This window comes from Mus musculus, chromosome 4, assembly GCF_000001635.26.
Source record: "Mus musculus strain C57BL/6J chromosome 4, GRCm38.p6 C57BL/6J".
NCBI lineage: Eukaryota > Metazoa > Chordata > Mammalia > Rodentia > Muridae > Mus > Mus musculus.
In genome coordinates this window covers 148,660,411-148,682,180 of record NC_000070.6, presented here as the reverse complement: position 1 = coordinate 148,682,180, position 21,770 = coordinate 148,660,411, and the positions used below count along the sequence as shown (strand labels likewise).

The 21,770-nt window shown below is 50.7% G+C and overlaps 1 protein-coding gene across 5 annotated transcripts in view; it reads right to left on the bottom strand.

The window, feature by feature from the left end:
• Nucleotides 1-5,075: 5,075 nt before the first annotated feature.
• Nucleotides 5,076-21,770, bottom strand: part of Gm572 (predicted gene 572) — a 33,789-nt gene continuing 17,094 nt past the window's right edge. Inside the window, exons 6-12 of one of the 5 annotated variants that reach the window (NM_001368835.1) lie at nt 17,760-17,798; nt 15,338-15,475; nt 14,745-14,829; nt 13,562-13,758; nt 13,204-13,327; nt 7,458-7,648; nt 5,076-6,976 (exon numbers count right to left, since the gene is read on the bottom strand). In NM_001368835.1, the coding sequence (NP_001355764.1) occupies nt 5,885-6,976; nt 7,458-7,648; nt 13,204-13,327; nt 13,562-13,758; nt 14,745-14,829; nt 15,338-15,475; nt 17,760-17,798 (1,866 nt within the window). In that variant the 3' untranslated portion in view covers nt 5,076-5,884. Of the gene's footprint in view, nt 6,977-7,457; nt 7,649-10,608; nt 10,875-13,203; nt 13,328-13,561; nt 13,759-14,744; nt 14,999-15,337; nt 15,476-17,759; nt 17,799-21,770 lie in introns of those variants that run through there. The other 4 variants (XM_006538816.2, XM_006538818.1, NM_001085505.1 and 1 more) reach the window with 4 other exon arrangements.

Sequence of the window (21,770 nt, the reverse complement as noted above, 5' to 3'; positions counted from 1 at the left end):
CAGAAAGGAGATTTCCCTGCTGCCTTTGCCCTTCAGGATTTTCTCGCGCCCCCACCCTCCCCACCGCCGCCCCGGGACTATGAAGGTGGTGCCCCCAAAACCTACAAACTCTGCCCATTTGCACGTAGTTACACTAAGACTATCTGAAAGACCCCATTGGGAGGAAATCAATGGGTTAGTCAAGTCCAAAGATAAACTTGTCGAAGCTTAAGAAGACAGCCAGAGAGTGGGCAAGACAGGGGAGGGAAACCCTACCCCACCTTATGGGGAACTGTTCTTTGATAGGAAAAGGCTGAAGAGAAAAGCTGAAAGGAGGAGGAAGACTTCCTAGGGAGAGAGTTACCGCTGACCTCTTCTGAGGGTTGTACCCCAGAGGCCCCCCCACCCCTAAGCCCCCAACCCTTGTAGCAGCCCCAGGTCAGGCTGGAACAGTGTGTTATGCTGCCCCCTGCTGGCTGCTCTTTACATTGCAGCTCCACTTTTAACTGGAGACCCAGCTTCAGGCTCTGGGGTCCAGTGTCAGCCATTCTCCATCTAGAAGGGCCACGAGGACCGCCGCCCACGACCCCACCACCACCTTTAACCAAGATCTCTCCCAGGCAGGACTCGGATCTACAGAGAAGCATGCACTGGTGTCGTGGGGAACTCTGCGGTGAGTTCCCATGCAGCCCCGCCCTGGCTGGAGGAGTTTATCAAATGTGCTTTCTGCTTCCTGGCATTAGGCTCCCCTGGCACTTTTATTCCAGCCATAAAAAGGCTATTTCATTGAGAAATAAAGTCCCATCTCCCTGACGTGTAACTCCTTTCAGAGCTCTTACTCAACTGCCAGGCAAAATTTATGCTTCCTGGATGCTCTCTCTTGTGATTGCAACTGGAAATTGGGCAGAAAGCTGGAAGGCAGATCTCCTTCCTGGCCAATAGGACCTGGGTTTGTTTCTTTGGTCTAAAGGAATTCTGAAGACTCAAGGTGTGCTGGAAGGATTCCTTGCCTAAGAATATGAAGACCTTGAGTTACTATTTTCCAGCTATCTATGTGACCTTGGATCAGGCTGTGAGCCTCAGTTTCTGCATCCATAAAATGGAAACAATCGTTTCTTTCTTCCTCAAAGGGGTGGTCCTGCTTACAGTGGGCAGATGGTGGTGGCAAGACTTTGAAACAGAATGTAGCCTTTATTTTAGAGGCAAAGGAGTTCTTTGACTTAGGGAGTACCAGTCTCCTCTCTCTCTCTCTCTCTCTCTCTCTCTCTCTCTCTCTCTCTCTCTCTCTCTCTCTCTCTCTCTCTCTCTCTCTCTCTCTCTCCCTAGCAGTTGTTTTCTTGTGTGCAATGGAGCACCTCCTGAATCCACAGGAAGTCTTGTTAGAATGCAAACTATCAGGCCTCACTGACTGAATTTCTTGATCTGTCATCTGGGGTGTGGTCCAATTCATTCGTTAAGATAATGCAGTGGCCCAGCTAGACTTTGGTAACTGAGGGACATTCCAAGTTTAATAATTTGCATATCTAAACTGAGCAGGGTGGGACTTGGCTGTAATCTCTTTAACTGAGAGAAGGAAAACTGGAAGATCAGAAATTCAAGGTCAGCCTTGGCTACACAGAGGGTTCCAGGGCAGCCTGGGCTACATGACACCCTGTCTCAAAACAAAACAAAAACAAAACCACCCTAGTGATTTGTGTTTCTAGTGAATTCCCAGGGAATGTAGGCATTGCTGGCTGGGGACCTCACTCTGAAGGGCACAGTGCTGGGGTGTGGAATGGCTCACCCTGGGTCTCCAAAGAGGAAAAAGGAGGGCTGGGGAGAGGAGATAGGCCTGAGACATAGTTCAGTTGGTAGGGTTCTTGCCTAGCATGCACGATGCCTCCGGTTCCATGTCCAGCCTTATATGAGTGACATATGGCAAGGCCGTTCATGCCTGTAATCCCAGCACTCGGAAGATAGAGGATCGGGAGTTCGGTTACTCCCTAATCTGGAGAATTACTGAGTTGATAATAAGTACAGTTCCAGTTTAAGTGAGATTCAAATACCCAACAGAGACTTGCAGCCGGCGCTAAAAGGGTATGCCGTGACAGGAAGCCATCACGGGAAGCAGAGGACATCTGAGAGTCCAGGGCCACAGGCTTGGTACTCACAGAGGCAAACCCAGGGATTTTCTGGCTGTGTTGACTGCTGCGCAGGACAGACAAGGAAGAAGTACAGTGTATGTATGCTTACTGGCTGAGACTCTGGGGAGGAGAAGATTAGAACCCAAGGGACCCAAATGATGTCTAATCACATTGAATAGCCTAGACTGGCTAAGACCCCACAACCCCAACCCCACAGAACCCCTTTCCACGATGTCACGGCACACAGATGTGTCAGGCATAAACAGATGCCTGCCTGCAAGACCTGGGAGGTCTCGGCAAGAAAATTAGATGTCCCCAAGGCAGGGACGATGTTCACGAGTATGCCTGCCATAGCCCCAGAATTGGTCATGGGTACCATTCTGGCCCTGGCACATCAAGTGTAGGAGGGGCCATAGAGTCAGTGTTGTTACGTCTTAAAAGAGAACAGGAGTCCTGCATGGAACCCCGAGCACTTTTTAATTAAAGAAGACTTCCCACTTTTGAGAGGGTGAGGAGAGTTAGCTGAGGGGAAAGAAATGGCTGCCTATTGTTTATTCTGCCTGAGAAGAGCATCCAGAGCCCAGGCCAAGCCAGGCCTAGCCTCTTCCTGCCCTGGGAATTGCTGGACCATTCATAGCGATCATTTTATTTTATTTCATTTTATTTTATTTTATTTTATTTTATTTTGATACAGACTTGTTTGTTTGTTTGTTTGTTTGTTTTGGTTTTTCGAGACAGGGTTTCTCTGTATAACCCTGGCTGTCCTGGAACTCACTTTGTAGACCAGACTGGCCTCGAACTCAGAAAAAAATCCGCCTGCCTCTGCCTCCCGAGTGCTGGGATTGAAAGGCGTGTGTCACCATGCCCGGCTTGATATAGTCTTATTTACCTATGTCAAGCTGGTCTTGAATGTGCCATGTAGCTCAAAATGAGCTTGAACTTCCACCTCTGGTGTGCTGGAATTCCAGATGTGTACCACCGCTGTGCTGGGGATCAAAGCCCTGAGCCTCACGCTAGGCGAGTTCTCTGCCTGCTGAGCTCTATCTATCATCACTTGGGGCCTGATGACTTCATTAACTCCATGCCCTTTGTCTGGTGTCCAAGGATGCAGGTTGGTACAATACACTCAGGACTTGGGAACGAGCTCAAGGTTCACAGAACTTCTGGGTTATGTGTTTATGCCCTGGTCTGTGATGTCCCAAAGCTAGGTGGCCTTGAAGAAGTGGAGACGAGGAGAGGTGAGTGGCAGAGAAAGTGAAGATACAAGTGACTCCCCGAGGCAGCATTGTACCAAGGTGGAGACGAAAGACGGAAGGCATAGCCCCTCTCCTACCAGCCACATCTCATGCATCCACAGGAACTGCAGGGAACTGAGTGATGCAGAAGAGACCTGGAGAGACACTTTCCTTTTAGGAGAGCAGGCAAGTCCTGAACCAGTCAGCCCCTGTTCTCCAGGTTCTTGGTGCCTATGCTTGCCCCTCTGACCAACCATTTAGCCATGGCCCCCTTTGTAAAGTATCCATATACGACCACTTGTCGCCTAAAGGCATACATTATAAGATGCTCCCTGAGGTCAGAGGGAAACTCAGTCTCCTTCAAGGCGTTCAAACCCTACAGGGTTTCCACAACATCCTGCTTAAATGCTGTCTCCAGTGACCTTCTGTCTCCCTGGCACCTTTGTAATTTATGTCCCTTGGCCTAGATGACCTCACCTAGATATTTCTTTCCTTTTCCCAGTGGGAGGGATTGTTTGACCTTATTTTTGAGACAGGGTTTCATTTTGCAGCTCCCAATGGCCTCTAGCGCCTTCTGCGTCAGTATCCGGAGCGCTGGGCTCACAGGCCTGTGACACCATACCTTACGCCTGACTCCTGGGCTCTTTCTGAGTTTGCCTTTGACCTTCTTTCGCCTTGGTGCCTTCTGACATTCTCACTCAAAGCAACCCTTGACCCAGATGCTTGCTTGGTTCTCTTCAGAGCACTGGGAAACATCTGGAATTGTCTCGTGTGATTATTACATCTCCACTGCTAGAACACACACACACATGCACACGCACACATGCGCGCTCAAACGCACACACTCACAAGAATAAAGGACTTGCCTGGCGTGGTGGCACACGCCTTTAATCCCAGCACTCAGGAGGCAGAGGCAGGCAGATTTCTGAGTTCGAGGCCAGCCTGGTCTACAGAGTGAGTTCCAGGACAGCCAGGGCTACACAGAGAAACCCTGTCTTGAAAGACCAAAAAAAAAAAAAAAAAAGAAAGAAAGAAAGAAAGAATAAAGGACTTTTCTCTGTCTAGAGGTAGAGGACCTCCTTAAGCTGGAACATACCTGATACAGAGGCCCAGCTCCATGAACATCTGTCAAAGGATGTAGTCCTGAACAACACATGGTGGCAGTGCAGGGTGGGGCCCTGCAGAATGATCATGAGTCCAGAGCATCAGGCTGGGCTCTGACCACTGATCTCACTGTCCTGTGAAAGTGTGTCAACGTGGGCTCCCTCGACTCCTGTGAGTTCACATTCCCAGGGGAAGCCGAGACCACCCAGCCATGTGTCCGGATGTGGGACCTGGGCTACCATCTGTGGGCTTCCCCCTCTAGGTGTCAGGCTTGCCCTGGCATGAGGGCCACCATCCCTGGGCAGCGGTTATCCACAGGAGATGCGCCTGTTGGGGGACCGGGCGGGGGAGGCCGGAGAGAGGGCTGGCCTTGGAGTCACGGTTCGGATTCAAGAAGGGAAATCATCTGAGCTTTTAAAAAATTAAATGGAGTCAGTAATTTGATTTCAGAGAGAAGCTGAAAACCTTGTAATGGCAGAAGCAGCTCAATTCAGTGGTGAAAAGGGAAAGCCTTAAATGGGGCTATTAAGCCTCTGCCTGGGATGGATCTGCCCGGAGAAAGAGGAAGAAGGGGGGCACGCACGGGGAGAAGTCATCTTCGAGGTAGGGACCGTTTATCAGCCAAGACAACCCTGATTATTTATTTATTTATTTAGCTCGCATTCCGGGCTGGCTTTGCTGCCGGCCTCCTCTCCTTGGCTGCATTTCAAATCCCACTTCCAGCCACAGGTCGGCCTGGGGGTGGGGGGTGGGGGGTGGGGGGGGTGGGGGGGTGGGGGGGGTGGGGAGGGCACCGCACTGCCCTCTCAAGGAAACACTGAGTGGGATTCCGGCCCAGGTCACCACGCCTGGCCACAGCTGGGCTCGTGGGCCACAGAGTTTGGGAGCTCTGGGTCACTGCAGGTCAGTGGGTCTAGCCAAGCCAGAAGGGAACCAGCTGCTGCCATAGAAACCACCGGATGTGATGGACAGAAAGCAAAGCAGTGTCACTCCGTCCCCCTCCCCTGGGGTTCCTGGCACACTTGGGCAGGGCTCCACACTTTATGTGATCCTTGTTCAGGAACCGCCCCACCACCACCATCAATAAAGCCACTGTGGGGGAGTTAATATCATTGCCATTCATTGATGGGGAAACTAAGGCTCAGAAAGGCTAGTAGAACTAGAGTGGAGACCGGAGCCCTAGACATGGGTGGGCCCAGCTATAGGGCCAGCATCCTGCCCAGATGCCTTCCCAGATCTAACAGAGAAAGACGTAAAGCATAGCTGGACCAGCTCAAGGAGGCCAAGGGCTCCTGTCCTGTCCCAGCCGGCTTCCTGAAGGGAAGTGTGAGCGTATCAAACCACGCCCTCCCTTTCCTCTCATCCTCCCCTCCCTGGACACTCCTATGACTCAGCCCCGAAGTCTCCAGCACAGGGGCCTCTCAGAGCACCCCTCCGCACATCCTAAAGCTCAGGAGACTGATGGCTATCAGTTGTGGGGAGCAATCTGGATTCCACTGACCCCTGACTCCCAGGGAGGCTGTTTCCAGGCTCATCGGAGCCGGGAAACATGGCTTGTGTAGGAACCAGAGGGCTGTGGGTATGTGAAGACAGGGGACTGGCTGTGTGTGCAGCCCCCAGATCATGCCAGCCCTCAGGCCACGAAGGTGCTGACTCTAGCTGTAGGGCTCCTTCAGAAGGGGCTGCAGGCCTCTCAGAAGTGGAAGCCAGAAGGCCCTTGTGAAGTGTTGTCTGGAGAGCTGCTGTGCCCACCCTGGGTCTCCCAGTGAGCTCTGGACGTGAGGTCCCCAGATAGGCCCTGGCATCTGGCTGCCTCCTTCTTGAGGTGGTGAATGTGGCATCCACCCCCAGCTCTTTCATTTCCTGGCTTGGTTCTGAAGTTGACAGGTCGAGGTAGTGTCTGGTCTCCTCTCCAGAGGGACCATGGTCATTCTGCAAAGGTTTCTCAGCCTTGACTATGGGTCTCTCCTGAGGTCTCTTGGGGTCAGGGTGGAAAATCAACCCCTCTTCAGCCAGGCTGCTCATGAAGGACTTTGTGAATGGCGGAAACTCCTCTCTGATGTAGGCAGGCTCCCTCGGGATGGGCTCAGTGGACTCTGTTGAATTCACAGTCTCTCTTGACAATTCTCCCGGTGGGAAGGGACTTCTTGATGGCTGAATAGAGTCCTGACCAGCTCTCGTAGCTCTTGGAACTTCAGTTAGCTTAACAGATGGTTCAGAACTCAGGAGCATTGGGGGCCCATCAGATGGCCAGGAAGGCCACAGAGAAGAAGTTATTTCTGAAGACAAATGTGTGCTCAGGGAATTGGGAGCCAGGGAAACGTAATGTGAGGGGCCAGGGCCAGCCTGGGAAACTTCAGTGTGTTCTGAGGAGAGTGTAGCCGGAGTCTGGGGATGTGGACTTAAGTCTGCTTTCTCTGGAGGCGTCTGAGGACCTTGGTGCTCCTGCATTGCACTGGAGGAAGGGGAAGCCATTGACACCCAGCTTCCTCTGGCAGGTCGGGTTATTTGCATAAATGCTGCTGCCAGTTCCTGCTGCAGAGAGAGAAAAGGCATCAGAAATAAAAGCCTACGGCCCTCCCTGGCCACACTGCAGACCTCAGCCCAGAAATGGATTTGGGTGTGGCTAGCCTCAGGCTGGACTTCTAGCCCTGCCTCCGGGATTCCTGCTACCAGGCGCTCCTCAGTTCCTGACCTCTGTGTGTGGATACAGCTGCTGTCTTTACTGCTGCATCCTCAGATCACACCTCAAGATACAGAAAGGCTGAGAGCCAAAGAAGACAGGTGAAAGGGTCTGCCCTTAGGTGGGAGCTTTCTAGGTCTCCAAATTCCCTGGGGAACACTCTGAGCTTAAGAAAGAAGTGTGACTAGTGGGGAGTGGCTGGAGAAGGTGGCAGTGTGATTGTCCTTGAATGACTGGTTGAGTAAGAAAGGGATTAGGCCCAATTGGAGCTGTCCCTGCCTTGTGGGGACCAGACCCTTGGCTGGGGAACATCACACAGAGGACACAATTTGCCTTGGTGGACTCTTTAGCAGACTGGTGCACAAAATGCTGAGGGGGCTCCTCCAAGACAGCCATCTGTGGGGTCTGGAGTGGGGGAGAGGCAGCGGGTGGCGTTTCTGCCGGTGTAGTCTCCCATCCAGGGGACTGGGTGGGAAGAGTAGTCCTTGGTGTGACTGTTGAGAAAAGTGAGTCTTCCCTTGATCCTGTCAAAATGGAAAGCAGAGGTCAGCCTTCCCCCTAAGGAGGTAAAAGTCTTCCTGACGCCAGCCATGAAGGCCGTGAGCATCCATCCCCTTCCGAGAAGAGCAGAAGCTTGGTGGTCAGTGCCCAGCACTGAGATAGGAGCTGTCTCACAGCTGACTCTCACAGGCCTTTACATTTAACCAGTATAGGCTAGAAATGCAGTTAAATTGGCAGAGCGTTTGCCCAACATGCAAGAGCCTTCCTGGCATAAGCCAAAGATCCTAGCAACTCGCAAAGTGTTGACAAAGCATCAAAAGTTCAAGGCCAGCCGGGCGTGGTGGCGCACGCCTTTAATCCCAGCACTTGGGAGGCAGAGGCAGGCAGATTTCTGAGTTCGAGGCCAGCCTGGTCTACAAAGTGAGTTCCAGGACAGCCAGGACTACACAGAGAAACCCTGTCTAGAAAAAAAAAAAAAGTTCAAGGCCAACCTGGAATAGCAAGTTCAAGGCCAGTCCCGGCTTGAGACTCCCTTTCGAAAACCAACAAACTTAGAATACATAAATCCACACTTTGCAAAGACCAGCCTGGATGCTACCAGATGGTTTTAGCACACAGCCCTCTCCTACTTTGAGGTATCATACACTGATTGGCCCAGCCCAAGAATCAATCAGAACTGGGTAATTTTTCCATGTCCACTCATTCTCAGGTTAGCCATTCCAAATATTGTTGATGTTCTAGACCAGACCATGTTGTCCAGTGGGGTGGGGGCACCTTGTACATTTTAAGATGACCAGCAGCACCCCTGGCCTCTGGGTACCAGATGCTGGTAGCATTCCCTAGACCTGCTAAGTAGCAACTCCTAATCTGTAGGCCTAGGCTATAGTCATTCAACATTCTTGGTTCAGGCTGTAGGTTGGTTAAAACAGTGAGATTTTGTACCGGTTTTGTTGTGTTGTTGTTTGTGACCGGATTTCCATATGTAGCTCAGGCTATTCTCGACCTCACCATCCTTCCTCCTGTCTCGGACCCCAAAGCTGAGGTCATAGGCATGGGACACCACGCCCAGCTCTTAGAGAACACTTTCTGTAATCAGCGTTACATGGAAAAATGAACAGACATGGCATCGTGGTCTACCTCCTTACAAGAAACCTCTCAGTCACATCTTCAGAGAAGTCAGCCTGTCTCTTCTGGGGAAGTCTGATGGCTCCTGCTTCTTCCACCCATACCGTATCATCCTCACCCTGAGCCCTGGGAGTCCAGACCCTCACTGGTTTATACACCTTACCTGACCCCATGGACACTTTCCTCCAGGTTCTCTCATTTGCATATTTAAAAGTTTTATTACCGGGAAGCACACACGCTACACTTTTTGTACATCTCCAGGACAACTTGCCCGAGTCACTTCTTCCCTTCTGCTATGTGGGTGTGGGGATTCGAACTTCAGGCTAGGCAGCAAGCACCTTTACCTGCTGAGCCATTTTCCTAGCATTCACCTCGACTTCAGAAGGTGAAGATAACTATAGCCACACACACACTACCATCGACTTTCTTTTCTAGGGTTGGGCACCCCACTTACTCCATTGCTCTCAAGAGCTGCCTCTGAAACACTTAGGTTGCTCTTAAACACTGGTTTGGTTTTGGTTTTGATTTTGTCAGGGAAAGAGGGAGACTTAAAAAAAATCAGCCGGGTGTGGTGGCACACGCCTTTAATCTCAGCACTCGGGAAGCAGAGACAGGTGGATTTCTGAGTTCGAGGCCAGCCTGGTCTACAGAGTGAGTTCCAGGACAGCCAGGGCTATGCAGAGAAACCCTGTCTCCAAAAACCAAAAAAAAAAAAAAAAAAAAAAAAAAAAAAAATCTGTAACCTGGGCCTGAAGAGACAGCCTGGTAGTTAAGAGCACTTGCTGCTCTTTCAGAGGACCTGGGTTCAGTTTCCAGCACCCACGTGGTAGGTCACAACCACATGTAGTTTGTAAGTTCCAGGGGATCTGGTGACCTCTTTAACTTTGAAGGTACCAGGTACAAACATGGTACATAGACACATGTGCAGGCAAAACTAGCATTCACACAAAGGAGGAAGTGGAGGAGGAAGAAGAGGAGGAAGAGAGGAAGAAGAAGAAGAAGAAGAAGAAGAAGAAGAAGAAGAAGAAGAAGAAGAAGAAGAAGAAGAAGAAGAAGGAGGAGGAGGAGGAGGAGGAGGAGGAGGAGGAGGAGGAGAAGGAGAAGAAGAAGGAGGAGGAGGAGAAGATGAAGAAGAAGAAGAAGAAGAAGGAGGAGGAGGAGAAGGAGAAGAAGAAGGAGAAGAAGAAGGAGGAGGAGGAGAAGACGAAGAAGAAGAAGAAGAAGGAGGAGGAGGAGGAGAAGAAGGAGGAGAAGGAGAAGAAGAAGGAGGAGGAGGAGAAGAAGAAGAGGAGGAAGAAGAAGAAGAAGAAGAAGAAGAAGAAGAAGAAGAAGAAGAAGAAGGAGGAGGAGGAGGAGGAGGAGGAGGAGGAGGAGAAGAAGGAGGAGGAGAAGAGGAAGAAGAAGAAGAGGAAGAGGAAGAAATCTAAAAGGATAACCACAGGCACTTGGACAGTCCATCCATATTGTAACTCACAAATCACATATTGACAATAGAAAAGCATTCTGTGAAAACTCCTGGTGAAAATTGGGTCTAACAAGCACTCACTAAGTAGTTACTAAAGGCAAGATGGAGAAAGCTGGAGAAGAAAAACTACAGGAGACACAGCAGCTCCTGATCTCTAGGCTTCCAGACTGCAGAGGAAGTCAGGAGAACTCGGCGCAGAGACTATAAAAAGAACAGAAAGCCCTAGAAACTGCAGGGGAGGTTCAGAGGAGGTGCGCTGGGGACCAAGGAGGAGAGAGATTCATTCCGGCTGCTGATATGAAATTAATAAAACCAGAAAGGGAACATTCTTTCCCAGTGTAAATCTTCCCAGGGAGGAAAAAAAAATCTTCCTAAAATGTTTTTATTGCTTTTGCTATTTTGGTATTTTATTCATTATCTCCCTGTGAAGAGCCTACCTACCCTTCAGAGGCCAGGACAAAGTCCATCTCACGCTTGGCACCGCCCACTGAGACCACCTGCCCTCCCAGAGATTTCTTAGAAGTCTCTTATCTCCGCTCACAGGCTGCTGGAGAGACCCACCCCCCCCCCCCATCTGGTGGCCTCTGAGCGCTGACTGCATACTGGCCGGGTAGCGTTCCAACCCTCCCTTTCAAAATCAATATCAGTGCCGCAGGAATCTGTTAAAACAAAAGCGCCGAAACATGCAAAAAACTTTTGAGAAATATTTCCGTTTTTAGCACACGGGTTAGAACGTGACCCGTCCTAACACCCCTCCCTGCCCCCACCCCCAACCCATCCTGGCTTTGTCTTTGTTTCTAATTCCGAGTTTGGGGCTAGATGTGGTAGGCAGTCCCCCTTTTAATCTTTAAATATAGTTCTGAATATAATTACATTTTTATGCAGCACCGAGACATCATATCCTGGTAACAGGGCATTCTTGCACTACTAACATCTGAGTCCAATCTCCCTTCCGTCTGTCTTCTATTGAGGACAGTTAGGAAGTCTGAGATGAAAGTGATTGACATCATTTGTGAATTATGTGTATTTCCTCGTGCTGGATTCGAATGGGTTTTGCTCCTGGTGGTTTTGCACGTGTGAATACCAGGTTTTCTGGTAGCGCAGCTTTCACCAAAAAAACCCCTGCTTCAAGGCAGGGTCGCAGCATCTCGTGTGGCGTTCACACACACAGTGTTTACCTGGCGTCCCCGTGTATGCAGGATGCACTGCAAAGCTTTGGACTAAGACGTCTGAGGCACTGACTGACCTGAGGAACTGGAGCCCACACAGAGACGACAGGACACACCAAAATGGAAATGGGGCATACAGGTACAGACCAGGCCTTCACCTGAGCCTCCACTTTCCAGAGCAGTGTTTGTGACAGACTCTGAGACCCTTATGTTCCAGATTGGGGGAAAAGTGACTGAAGTGGGAACTAGGTAGGGATGTAGCTCAGTGGGAAGAGTGTTAGCCCAATATACGTGAAGCCCCCGGTTGGATCCCCAGTACTTCATAAACTAGATGTGGTGGCACATGCCCGTAATCCCAGCACTTGTGGGCTAGAGGCAGAAGGACCAGAAATTCTATGTGACCTTTGACTAGGTGGTGAGTTCAAGGACAGCCTGGACCAAGTGAGTCACTGACTATCTCACAAAACAAAACAAAACAAACAAAATCAAAACCTCTGATACCATTCAGAGAAGTGGCAGACACATGCTTGCCAACCCAGTACCAGAGTGGCAGAGGAAGTTTAAGAACAACCAAAGCTCCACATAAGACTCTGTCTCAGGCCGGGCAGTGGTGGCACATGCCTGTAATCCCAGCACTTGGGAGGCAGAGGCAGGTGGATTTCTGAGTTCGAGGTCAGCCTGGTCTACAGAGTGAGTTCCAGGACAGCCAGGACTACACAGAGAAACTCTGTCTTGAAAAACAAAAAACAAAACAAAACAAAACAAAAAAAAGACTCTGTCTCAGAATAAAAGTAAATGACTAGAGGAGAGGCTAGTGGGTAAAGTGGTTGCCACACAGAATACAAGGAGCGGAGTTCAGATCTCCAGATCCCTTGTTGGAAAGAAAAAGCTGCGCAGTGAAGAGATGGTTCCAGCACCCACACGGCAGCACCCAACTAACTGTAGCTCCAGTTCCAGGCCATCAGAAATCCTCTTCAGGAGCCGGGCGTGGTGGCGCACGCCTTTAATCCCAGCACTTGGGAGACAGAGGCAGGCGGATTTCTGAGTTCGAGGCCAGCCTGGTCTACAAAGTGAGTTCCAGGACAGCCAGGGCTATACAGAGAAACCCTGTCTCAAAAAAACAAAAAAAAGTTAAAAAAAAAAAAAAAAAAGAAATCCTCTTCAGGTTTCATGCACACTAGTACACATATGGTATGTAGACGTGTATGCAAGCAAAACAAACAAACAAACAAAAGCTGGGTGGTGGTGGCGCACGCCTTTTATCCCATCACTCTGGAGGCAGAGGCAGGCAAATCTCTGAGTTTCTAGGCCAGCCTGGTCTAGAGAATGAGTTCCAGATGGCCAGGGATACACAGAGAAACCTGTCTCAAAAACATAACAAGCAGGGCAGTGGTGACGCACACTTTTAATCCCAGCACTTGGGAGGCACAGGCAGGCAGATTTCTGAGTTTGAGGCCAGCCTGGTCTACAGAGTGAGTTCCAGGGCTACACAGAGAAACTCCACCTCTGAAAAACAAAACAAAACAAACAAACAAACAAACAAGCAAAACCCCACACAAACAAATGTTTTTAAAAGCCCCATGCTGTAGCACGTCCCTTCTTCCACCCACAGCCGGGTACCTGTTCCCCATTCAGTACCCAGGCCTCTCTTTATCCCAGCTAGCTCCAGCAGCATGCCTGACAGAATCACTAAGCTGCCTGCATCTCCCATCCAGAGAATGAAAATTTATCATAGGAGAACAAACCCAGAGCAGGAAATGCGACCTTGTGTGGCACGTGCCTGTAACCAGCAGGCACACTTTCAGGGTTCCTTACTTACCCACACACTGGAAAAAGTTCTCTACCGTCCAGTGTACTGGGGAGTCCATCTCTGCAAAGTCCAGGCTCAGGTCTACCCTGTAGAAAGCTTGTGTCCCCGGGGATTCTCTGGCCTTTTGGCATGGCTGTAGGGCAGCAAGACACAGGTTACATGTGACAAGATTATACCCATGCCCTATGGCTGTCCTCATTGGGGCCACCTCCAAAACCAAGCTGAACCTCTAGGGTCTGAATGGAGAGGCCACCTCCCAGCCAGCCCCCAAAGACCTGCTCTCTGCATTTCTGACTTCTGGCTCTAACTGTAGCCCAAGCAGGCAGCCTCAGAGGGAATAGCATAAAGGCGTCCTCAGGACACTGACCTGGTCCTGAAGCAGCCTCATTGACGGTATGCTGACAATCACAAAGTCCCTGTCCTCAGCCACTGTGAAGGTGTCAGTCTGCTGTACCTGAAGGAACCTGGGACTCAGAGACTCTTCAACGAGGGATCCTCTTTTGACCAGACCCAGTCTCTGCTTGGGGATGTGAACCGAGATCTCCGACCCTGGCTGGGAAGACACTGGAAGGACACGTGACCCAGAAAACGGGTTACAGACACACAGGGCCTACCAGCCCCACACATTCCTCAATTGATTTAGACACTGGGACTTGGTCCCAAGACCATGCTTGCATGGACAAACAAGAGAAGGGAGAAAAAGGACACCCTGCCTGGCTCCCAGAGGATGCTGTCATTTGGGAAGGTCGGTGGAAAAGCAGGAGGGCCTTTCTCTCTAAGACTGTATTCCATGAGCCTGCCTGGCGCTCCTTCCATTATAAGCCGTTGTCAGGAAGCACAGCTCATCAGCTGTTTACACACTAGTGAGAATTTTGTCGTGTCAGCCCTCTCACGGGGACATTCTGAGCCAGCTCTGCAGTTGCTAAATGAAAGCATTTGTCTCCAAATAAAGATATTTCAAATAATACCAACAGGGCAGGAGATGTATAAGGACTTGGCAAGGACATTCTCCCAAGGCCCCCAAACTCCCCAGAGTTCTCATTCTGAAACTTATTTCATGATAAAATTCTAATCAAACCTGCAGGGTTCCTCATCTCTCATCTACCCACACGGGACAAAGCTCTTGGTCTGTCTAACTTTGCATAGTGAGATTTTTAGAATTTAAATCCCTTAGAGGCCAGCAGAGTACTTCCAGAGTCCTGGTCTCTTGGCAGTGCAGAAGGGAAGGTATCACCTTTAACTAAACCTTGCAGAATAAGACCACAGATCCTTTCCCATCTTTGTCCTCAGCATCCCTAGAACCTGCCTGGAGCCTGAGAAGTTCCCAGATCCCAGGTTGGTAAGATAGATTGGTCCGTAGTCACACTCTACATACCAGTCAGCCTGCTCTGGCATCCCCTCAAACTCCTCCCAGCACCCGGGTTGGAGATAAGAAAAGGGGAGGCAGACTGGGGTAGGGGGGCAAGGTGGTTAGCAGAGGGGAGAAAACAGAAGTGACAGATAGTGCTAAGGTCAGAGAGGTGGGCATTAGGGGCACCCCTGGGTCTTACCCAGTGGGCACGCAGCCTCGAAGGAGTAGGCATAGGAACCGCTCACCAGCCACAACGGCAGCAGCTCCAGAGAGGTGTTCCACACCTGGGGAAGCAGGAAGGTCCCCCTGTGGCCACTGTTCCTTCCAGAGGCCCATTCCCTCCGTAAGTGCCCTGCCTATCCACCCTACCTTCCACCTCATCTCTGAACAAAGCCCCAAGAGTCAGACTCCAGGCCAGGGCCTGTTGCTCCAGCGCAACCAGGAAATATTATTTAGCCAGGATATTTTTAGCAGGAAGCAAGCTCGGAGCAAGTGTCATGTGAGCCGTCTTCTCTTCCACGGCAACTTTGGGCTATTTAAAGAGATGGTAATTACGCTCCTGCCACCATGATCAGGACTCACTGAATACATGATTGCCGGAGCCCCTCATCTGCCGAGCGGTGCACTTTACGCTAATGGAGCCCAATTTTCGAAGCCGCCTGCCTAAATCTGTCCAGTCTCACAGGTGGACACGTGAATTGGCACTTCAGCATGACAAAGTGTTCCTTGGGGTGCCAGGCTACAGAGCCCTCCCTCAAGCTTGGTATGGCCTGCCTGCCATCCACCACTGACCTCCTGCCTCTGAAGAAGTTCTTGTCTTGGGCTTTGGATGGTGACCATGGTGGCACCAATATCCACCTCTAATCCCATCAAGCTGGCGTCCTCCAGAGAAGCCACCAGCTCCCCTCGAAGGGACAGCAGCCATGGTGTCTGAAGAGATAAGGCAAAGTCACAATCCAGTTGACCAGGGAGACATGGTCACTCTGGGCCAAGGAACATGGGTACTTGGAGGATACTCAAGAGGATAATGGCACGGGGCAGTGGTGGCACACGCCTTTGATCCCAGCACTTGGGAGGCAGAGGCAGGTGGATCTCTGAGTTCGAGGCCAGCCTGGTCTACAGAGTGAGTTCCAGGACAGCCAGGGCTATACAGAGAAAAACCCTGTCTTGAAAAAAAAAAAAAAGAGGATAATGAGGTCATGGAGAGATCAGTAGACTAAGGGGTATGGTGGCAGCTATTAAGAGACTCTGATACCCTTATATTTCAGGGGAGCAGACCTCTTATAGGGTTGCTTAGAACACAACCGAACATGCTATGCTCCAAAGAGCAGGGTCAGCCTCTCAGCCTATGTACTGTCTAGGCCAGCATGGTGGGCACCCTATTGTCCTGGGCTCTCATTGCCACCCTGTAGTGGGAAGATAGCAATTGGTGTTTTGGATAAAGATGGGTGTCTGGTAATGAAAGAAGTGCAAGGAGGAAGGACACTGCAGCCCAGGGCAGTCTAGGAAAACATTGGAACGAATGGCATGCAAAGACTCAAAGTCGTTGGAGGGGAAGAGGGGCTGGCTCCTCCCGGGTGGCTATGGGAACACCTAAGACTGGGAGGAAAAGCCAGTGCCTGGTGCCTCAGTGATTCGCGCCCATATCCCTAACGCTTGGGGGGTGTGAGGCGAGGGGTTTCCCATGAGTTAAAGAACAGTTTGGGCTATATAGTAAAACCTTGTCTTGCGGGGCGTGGTGGCGCAAGCCTTTAGTCCCAGCACTCAGGAGGCAGAGGCAGGTGAATTTCTGAGTTCGAGGCCAGTCTGGTCTACAAAGTGAGTTCCAGGACAACCAGGGCTACACAGAGAAACCCTGTCTCAAAAAACTAAAAAACCAAACCAAACCAAAACCAAAACAAACAAACAAAAAACCCAACAACAACAACAACAACAAAAAACCCTTGTCTCAAAACAACAAAAACTTGGGGTGGAGCATAGCTCGGGTGGTCAAATGGATGGTTGCCTAGTACTCCCTGGGTTTGATTCCCCTGAGCTGTTAAAAAATAAACAAAAAAACCAATCATGGGGTACACAGCCATCAGTGGGTAAGGGACAGCGAGATGCTTCTGCCTCACTGCCAAGCCTTATGACCTGAGTTCAGCCACCTAGGCGCATGTAGAAGGAGACCCAATTCCCTCTCTGACACTCAGCAGATAGAGACAGGAAGACCACAAGTTCAAGGTCATCCTCAGCTACTTAGTGAATTCAAGGCCAGCCTGGGCTACATGAGACCCTACCTTTAAAAAAAGAAAAGAAGAGCCGGGTATGGTGACGCCAGCACTCAGGAGGCAGGCAGAGGCAGGCGGATTTCTGAGTTCGAGGCCAGCCTGGTCTACAAAGTGAGTTCCAGGGCAGCCAGAGCTACACAGAGAAACCCTGTCTCAAAAAAAAAAAAAAAAAAGAAAGGAAGGAAGGAAGGAAGGAAGGAAGGAAGGGAGAAAGAAAGAAAGAAAGAAAGAAAGAAAGAAAGAAAGAAAGAAAGAAAGAAAGAAAGAAAGAAAGAAAGAAAGAAAGAAAGAAAGAGGGAGGGAGGGAGGGAGGGAGGGAGGGAGGGAAGGAGGAAGGAAGAAAGGAAGAGAAGAAGAAGAAGAAGAAGAAGAAGAAGAAGAAGAAGAAGAAGAAGAAGAAGAAGAAGAAGAAGAAGAAGAAGAAGAAGAAGAAGAAGAAAGAGAGAGAGAGAGGTTTGAGCGTTATAGCATACACCTTTGAAGCATTCAGGAAACAGAGGCAAGTGGACCTCTGTACAATCAAGGCCAGCCTGGTCTACATAGAAAATTTCAGGCCAGTCAGGGCTACCTAGTGAAAATTCTGTCTCAAAACAAAAGAGGGGGAAGAGAGAGGAGGGGAGTCAGAGAGAGGGAAATAGAGACGACAGCTGTGTATCTTGGGAATGGGTATCCTTGCAAAGGAGCAGCGCCTGCCACTGGGGACCTTACAGAGAGAATCTTAGCACAGCAGGACCCAGAGACTTCCTACCCCAGCAGAATCCCCCCAGGTTTTTTCAGACAGCTTCAGACTTATGCATGGAGGATGGGGGTTGGGGGGAGTTTTGCCAAAGCCCAGACCCACGAAGGTCACTACTGTCCATGGACACTCTCCACAAAGGGGCCATGGAAGTGACAACCTCAGAGCCTAGCAGAACCCTTCAGAACAGTGCCCTTACCACACCTACCTGTCCAGCATCAGTCCTTGGAGGCCAGGGCCTGGAGACCTGCAGAACAAGAGGAAGGAACAGCTGTGTGCTGTGGGCAAAAGTGAGTGAGCCTTTGCCTGGGCAATTGGCTCAGCAGGGATCCAGAGACAGAGCTGGGCTGCCCCGATTGTTTGCTCATTAAGACAAGAAAATCATTTATGTTCTGGGACTCAAGTGTCAACAGACCCAGGGAAATGTCACCTCAGCTGCTGCCCTGGGCCAGGCCGTCAGGGCAGCTGGAGCACAGAGCACAGCTGGCAAGGTGGAGGGTGTGTGTGTGTGTCGAACGGCCCTGCTGTTCAAGATGTCGGGTGGGTCCCAGGCCTCTTTCAGGTCCTCCTGCCTCATCGTACCCCAAGGCCCCCACTTCTTCCCCATCCCCTACAGACTCCAATAAGCAAAAGATACAAGAGTGTGCTTGCCCTTGGCGCTATGTTTCAAATGCCCAGTCATCTCCATTTTCCCCCAATGAAGAACTTTCAATGCTAAAATAAGGATGGTCTCGGGCAATCCTAGACAGCTGGTCTCTCCCTGCACCTGAGCCTCGAGGTGTGGCCAAGGGACCTGCCTGAGCCCAGCTGTCCTATCTCCTTTTCCTTTACTATATTATTTATGTATTTATTATGTCAGCGTGGGGGGGGGGAAGCACACACCTGCCACATTGTGCGTGTGCAGGGGTCCACGGACCACTGAGAGGAGTCAGCTGTTTCCACCGTGTGGGTCCGGGACACAGAACTCGAGTTGTCAGGTGTGGGTGGGAGTGCCTTTAGCCACAGAGCAGCTCACAGCTCACCTCTTCCCCTTCCACTGGCTTCACCCACTCCCACTCCCTTTATCTTTGCTGCAAGCATGGGTAGGGCACTTGAGAAACAGGACAGAGCCAAGGCTAACAGAGAGCAACTCCCTCCCCTCCACCTGTGAAAGTTAAGGACACTGGGTCCAAAAAGACTAATGAGCCATCACAACTTTCCCACCTAAGGCTACACCCCTTTCCACCACGTGTACAGAATCCATTCTTTCAGACCTGGAGACAGGTGGACAGGGTTGGGGATACCCGACCCCCGACCTCTCAGCCTTGTCGGTGCCTTAGCTGTGCTGCCCCTGGCTTCAGAGACACCTGCCCGCCCCTACCATTGCCCACGGTGCTCAGCACAACCCACAAGGAGCCTGTAATTTCCTCACCTTGTGGGTACTGACTTCACTCTGGGAGCAGAGAGGAAGGAATGGGAATGACATCTGAGGTTTGGTGAGATGGTAAAGGGATTCCACATTTCCCAGGGCAGCCACCAAAGCCTCTCTCCTGTTTCTACACCTCGGGGCTAGTGCAACAAGGCAGCCCTAGAGGCTGGGCTTTTCCACGGAGGGAACAATTTTGTGTAAAGAAACAAAAGGAAGTGGGATCAAGCGCACAGTCTAAACCCACCATGTCCTTTAAGTGGCCACAGGCAGACTATATTTAGGGCCAGCAGACACTCAGCAGGACCTCGAGTAGTCTTCCCTGGGAGCAATCGCTAATCACTGCATTGAGTTTACAGGTGCCCCTGGGCACACTTAACCCAGGGCAATGAATAGTTATTGCGCAGCCTCCCGCTCGGGGCTTGTGGGCACACTTAAGCAAGCTCGCAGATCGCTGTGTGCAGGGCATGGCTCGGGTACACCCTTGGGCACCCTGTGCCATCAGCAGGGAGAGGCAGAGTATTAAATATCTATGTGCCCTGTGCCCACAGCTGCATTTAGCCAAGGGCAAGGCTGGTGTAACGGCTTTAATTAAAACTTAATGCAAGTTCAAGGTGCAGCCATGGAAGCGGCTGCAGAAGCCACCAGGAATGAATCAGTCAATTCGATGAGGTGGTGAGGTTCTATGACGGGGGAGGGGAAACAGAGGAGCCTGGGGCACCTGAGACCCATTGCTCCGGTGCAGCGGTTCTCTGCGACTCTACTCAGGGGCATGAGGTTACTGTAGGCTCCAACATCTACATTGTGGAAGGACGCTAAGGATCTGGGCAGGTCAAAAGGGACAAAGTGGGTGCTTGGCTGGCTACCAGATCTGCTTTCCTCTGGGAAATGTTATATGACACGAGCAACCTTGTCCCCCTAGCGGCTGCTCCTGGAATTACAGGCCATTGTAAAGAGACGTGACCAGCCCCAGATTGTCAAACCCACGCCCCATGACTATTCGCAGGGATCTTTAAGATGAGGCCCATGACTCTAAGGAACAGCAATGCCCTGCCTGACAAGACAACAACGGGACCTAAACATCATTCTACTTCAGGCACTGCTTCTTAAAATTGAGCAGCAGAGGAGTCCAGAGGCAAGATGCAGGGAGCAAGCACAGAGGAGGGACCCCAGCCTCTGCACTCTCACCTCAAAGCCCAGAACAAAGATGGGAGTGGAACTGTATGCCCCTCCCCAGGCAAGGCTAACGTCCATTCAGATCTGATCTTTTGGCACCAGCACAGAGCCCGGCATTCGGCACGTGTATCCGGATGTTTCTTAAATGAAGCTGGTTGTCATTAGCTGGTCTTTCCCTCCAACCTCCTCTCCTCTCCTTCTTCCTCATGTCATCAGGCAAAACTGGACATTTGTGGTTTTGGGATTTTTGGGTTATTTATTTATTGTGTAGGCAGATGTATATGTTCGTGTCATGGTTCGTGTGTGACGGTCGATCAGAGGACAACTCATTTCTCTCCTTTTTTGCAGGTTGCAAGAACCAAGCTCAGGCTTGGTGACAAGCACCTTCACTCACTTGCTGGACGGCTCCTGCTCTGTAGCCCAGACTGAGTTCAAACTTACAATCCTCTCGCTTCAACCCCCTGCACGTGGGATTCCAGAAGTGCACCATCAAACCCTGATCTAAACACACCATTCTGTTTGGCCACACGGTATTTACAAAATGAAAGTTCAAAGCCGGGCGTAGTGGCACACGCCTTTAATCCCAGCACTCCGGAGGCAGAGGCAGGCGGATTTCTGAGTTCGAGGCCAGCCTGGTCTACAAAGTGAGCTCCAGGACAGCCAGGGCTATACAGAGAAACCCTGTCTCAAAAAACAAAACAAAACAAAACAACAAAAACAACAAAAAAAAGAAAGTTCAATTTTCTGGATGCGGTTCCGTGGGTAGTGTTCCCTTAGCACGAGGCCATACGTTAATCCCCACTATCACATAAACCAGGCGCGGTGTCACACTGGTGATCCTCGCACATGGGAGATGCAGGCAAGAGAATCAGAAGTTCCAGGTCACCTCCTGCTACGTGGTGAGTTTGAGGCCAGCCTGAGATACGTGAGACCCTTGTAGCAAAATAAGTGAACACCTGCTCACTGTTCAATGACTAAAGTGAACAGCCTTCCCTTGCTGAGGGGTCCAGGGCCCCACACATGCTAGGCCAGCACTCCTACCACTGAGTTGCTTTGCCAGCGCACAGTCAGTTTTTTATGATGTAATTTTACATTCAACTATGGATTTCCTGCCTCTCTTTAAAAAGCTGAAAATTCTAGTAAGGCTGGGTCAAGCTTAAACAGCGGCTCATTGAAGGGCTTGTTCTAGCTCACCATGGGCCCTTATACTTCAGGCTCATAGAGCCATTCTGCCACTACCTGCTATGAGACCTCGGCGGCAACTCTCACTTCTTTGCCTACTTGTCCAGTCCGTAAAATGGGGCTGTAAACAGCACCTCCTGCCTACTGTGAGATGTCGGCATTAGCAATGCAGGGCAGGGGCATGGGCATGGTTGAATGGTGGAGCATTTGCCCTATAGATGCCAAGTCCTGATTTCCATCCTTAGCACCAAAATGATAAACAACAAGGTTTATCATTTCCATGCCTGACATAGCAGTGTAGGTGGGAAGAAAAGCTGCTCTGAGGAAATGAACGCTTGGGTCCATCCCTTCCCCTTCTCTGTGTCTGCCACATGCATTTCTGCTGTGGGTTTGCAACCCTCCCCTGCCCCAGCCTAGTCTCTCTGTTTTCCAGGGCTACAGAGAAACCTGAGCTCA